The sequence below is a fragment of the Camelina sativa genome, chromosome 19 (genome assembly GCF_030686135.1).
Source record: "Camelina sativa cultivar CO46 ecotype springtype chromosome 19, ASM3068613v1".
NCBI classification, from domain to species: domain Eukaryota; kingdom Viridiplantae; phylum Streptophyta; class Magnoliopsida; order Brassicales; family Brassicaceae; genus Camelina; species Camelina sativa.
In genome coordinates, this window is record NC_141898.1 from 17,062,542 (window position 1) to 17,066,563 (window position 4,022).

Here is a 4,022-nt window from a genome sequence, read left to right on the forward strand (position 1 = left end):
TTTTATCATCTGTTGGCATCAGTTTACGTTTTGCTTGTTTCGCTTAGCTCTGCTTAGTTTTGTTAGACACTGCTTAGTTTTGCTATTAGTTCTCCTTTTCTTTTGTTGCTTTCTCACTTAGGTTGTTAGAAAATCAAAACTAAGGTTCGCTTGACTTAGCTAGATTTGATTGCATCTTTTGTGGTTAATGGCTCACCCATTTGGTTTGACACCCTTTGTACTACAATGACAATTTAAGTGCTTAGGGAATTGAACTTCAGTAGAGTAGTAAAATCTTACTATCAACAAGTCTGGGATTTAGTCCATGTACCAGTGGGGCCACATCTCTTTCCGACAAGGTCTGTTTATGCTAATGTTGATCATTTTCTGGATCCTAAAGGTCCAGGTTCACAGGTTTCAGCTTTTCCTTGGCTGACGTGGTATATTTGGAAAGCCCATAATGCACGTGTTTTTGAGAACCAGGTAGAACACCCAGATGAGGTTGTCCCGGTGGCGGAGGGTGAGGCTTTGACCTGGCAGAAGGCCCAGGTGGATGACGAGGGGGAGGAGTATCCCTCCATCCTCATGCGTCCAACGGCGGGGCATCGTGGGGGCATATCGCTTCCACTGGTTTACACGGGACATAGATGTTATGTTGACGGCCCTTGGAAGGCGACTGATGTTTTTGCAGGTGCAGGATGGTGTTGTACCTCGTCACAAGGCTTGCCACCGATGCTTGGAGTGACAAATTTATGACGAAGTTTGGCCCCGTTACATGCTGAAGTAGAGGCCTTCATTTGGGCGATGCGTTGCATGATTGGACATGATTTCCGGGATGTGGTTTTTCTTACCGACTGCTCAGATTTGGTGAAGATGGTGTCTTTCCCTACTGATTGGCCAGCTTTTGTACCTTACCTCGATGACATGCAGATGGACAGGGAGGAGTTCTCTTCCTTCTCTTTTCTTTATGTTTCTCGCCATGCTAATGTTCGTGCGAACTCTTTAGCACGCCAAGCGCGTGTGTCTCCGCATCATATTTTATTTGTAGACAATTTTCCCCCAAATTGGCTCTTTAAACCAAAAAAGTGACATATTTATTTCTTTAGATTGCAGTCAAAAGAAAATAAAAATGGAGATTTGTTTTCTTTTGTAAAATAATTAAGATAATAACAAATCTTAACTCTGTCTCTCACATTGTCATTTGTTTAGGAAGCTTATAGGAACACAATTTACATCCAGGAGATTTGACCTTGTTGCAGTTAATAAAAATACAGCAAAGTAAACCACTTGTCCTTCAAATTTAGCCATTCCCATTATACTTACCAAACTGCGTTTCAAAATTGACTTGATGAGTTATGTCAACAAAATAATTTGGTTCCCTCCGTTCACCGGAGTCGTAGTGCAATATTGTTCCTAAGGAGATCTTACTAGGCTGCTAAGAGAAGAAGGCTCGGTACAACTGTACAAGCCATCAGCATGAGCCACCTTGTTGTTATATATTTTTTCTCACGAAAAATTTGTTATGTGGCTTAACATCATCATTAGTGTCTTGGTTAAACTGGATTACCATTGAAGCATTTGGTAATCTTCTTGTTCGTTCAGAGGGTCCACACAATTTAGTTCGAGATTGGTTAATGTCAATGAATTGGAAGAGCTTGAAAGCAAAGTAGCACCACCAAGTTACACAAACACAACAAAGCTTAGTCTCTTCATAGTTCATAAGCAAAGAAGCCTTACTTCTTGAGACACAAGAATGGAATCCCTTTTATAACAAGCCCATAAAATTATTATTGTCTTATGTGAATACACTTTGCAAGAAGCCAAGACTGTTGATGTTTCAGAATAAGGTACCCTAATCTCTACCAAAACATAGTGACTTTGCAAGTCAGTGGGGCTGCAGCTGCTATTTGCTGACCCATAATGCGGTAAATACTTTGATGAACTTTTCTGAATAAAAACAGAAAGCATAGTGATGACTTCTTCTTCTTCTCTTCTAATGTCACTTCAAAAACGGTAGCAGCAAGTACTCTGCATAAAAGAGCTGATGCAGAAATGGAGAAATTATCAGTAAGTTTCATCCAAAGACTCTTTTAATACCAAATTAGAGATTAGAAATTTCTGTAAAGAGTCTGTTTTTAAACCAATCTAACCTTCCAAATGAACAAATAACATGAAGTTATTTCGGTTTTGCTTGTCAGGTCAACGGACTTAGCACGAGTCCACAAAGTTGTTGCGAGTATAACATGACCGACAACCTAAAAGAGCAACAGAACGGAACAAAATATGAAAACCTTCATCACTCAAATGATCAATAAGCACGTTTTTGATGGGGGTAAAGTAAGATTGTTACCGAGATGACTTTGCTCCAAATGAAAGGAGACGTGGCTCCAACCAGAATCGCAACAGCGTAAGTCATTTGAAGTAGTGAAACACATGTCCAAAACACCTGAATTTTGCAAGAAAACAGAAACGTTCTGTTGTCTGCAATCTTAAATTTACTAAAGCTTCATTAGTTTCGATATTATACCTTTTCCTGACCCAGATATTCCTAACATGTAAAAGGAACTTTTTGTATTTTTCTCAAACTGTTGTCTAAATGATTTTCAGTCATATATCTCTTGCAAGAATCAATGTGTTAAACCGATCAACGGTGAAATGGTAATAAAAATTTTGTGACTAGAGGAAAAGGGAGACCAGTAAAATAACATAATAACTAAAAAGACCAAACAGAGAATAACAACTATTGTTTTGATAAACTCGATCGTACGAAAATGTTATAAAGTGGCCTTCTCTTCGTAAGGTCATCAATACTGTCTCTATTTGAGTGATAATCTATACTATGAAGATAATCAACTCTCTCTATTTGAGTGATACATCAACAGTAAAGAGAATCTTACCTGTCTATCTTCATTAAAATCAAGCAAACCTAAAATTAAAAAGAATATAAAACATCTTTTATGTCTTTTATTTTTTATATCACAAACAGTTTCAATATTTACATAAAAAATTTAGAGAGACTTAGAACATGTCCTATGAAAATAGATGCATCACCAAAAAACAAAAAGGCATCAAGAAAGAATCAAAGAGATACTTCTTCCTCTTAGCGTAAACCATAAATATATGAGCATATGGTTTAGGTGTTACAATTTTGCCAATAATTTGAAAAGTTGCAGCAGTGATAAAGATATTGGTGTTATAACAAGAGGTTTAGAGAATTGTACTCTTGTATTATTACACATCCCATAGGATATAACATATATATAGTGATACAACATTAAGTTTAGGTTTTACACTAATGAGCCAATAACGGGCATCCACATAACAATAGAGTTATTTATAGCACTCTCCTTTAGATGACCATTATAAAAATGCTTATGTGAGATGTTGCCTCATTAAAAACTTTACCAGAAAAATCAAGTGGAAAAAACCATGGTTAAGGGAAAAAGAGTGCATCGCGCTTTTACTCCTCCTCTTGAGTACATCACTAGAAATCTTCGAAATGACAGAACCAATATGATGAAGTAGCTTCTTGAAAGTAGTGGTTGGAAACGCCTTGGTAAATGGTTTGCCAAATCTTCACTTGAACGAATCTGTAGTAAACGTGTATCACCATTCTTCTATTGGTCATGGGTCTCGCAAGTGACTCATCTTTATCATTATCTTTGTTTCTCACAATCTCATCAATGTATTTCAAAGACTTTGAAGATGATAGTCTTTCACCATTGGAATCATAATAAATCTCTGCAAATATTTATCTTTCGCGTGTTCTTTTGTTGTCTCGTTATAAAACTTTCATGGAAAAACCCAATGAGATAAAAACCATGATAAGGGAAAAAGAGTACAACCATGCTTATGATCATATTTCTCCCCCTGAAAGCATCATCTTCAGGTTATGCATTATGATCATATATATCATCTTTTTTGAACTGTTATAAACAGCGTTTTCAGGTACAAACTCATATGATCATCATATATTCTACTGGGTTATTGAACTTCAAGTCATATGATCATCATATATTCTACTGGGTCATTGAACTTCAAGT

The 4,022-nt window shown here is 36.8% G+C and overlaps 1 protein-coding gene across 1 annotated transcript; it reads left to right on the forward strand.

The window, feature by feature from the left end:
• Positions 1-304: 304 nt before the first annotated feature.
• On the forward strand, positions 305-1,227 carry LOC147920701 (uncharacterized). The gene is made up of 4 exons (XM_087501185.1): positions 305-338; positions 380-670; positions 767-966; positions 1,189-1,227. Exons 1-4 carry the CDS (start codon positions 305-307, stop codon positions 1,225-1,227), a joined length of 564 nt encoding a protein of 187 aa, XP_087357311.1.
• Positions 1,228-4,022: the final 2,795 nt, after the last annotated feature.

Bases quoted from the DNA above. Each gene is read 5' to 3' on its own strand.
- LOC147920701 (XM_087501185.1), top strand. From the start codon at position 305: ATGTACCAGTGGGGCCACATCTCTTTCCGACAAG. The intron at 339-379 runs GTCTGTTTATGC...TGGATCCTAAAG, and splicing joins CCACATCTCTTTCCGACAAG to GTCCAGGTTCACAGGTTTCA. The intron at 967-1,188 runs GTTCGTGCGAAC...TCATTTGTTTAG, and splicing joins ATGTTTCTCGCCATGCTAAT to GAAGCTTATAGGAACACAAT.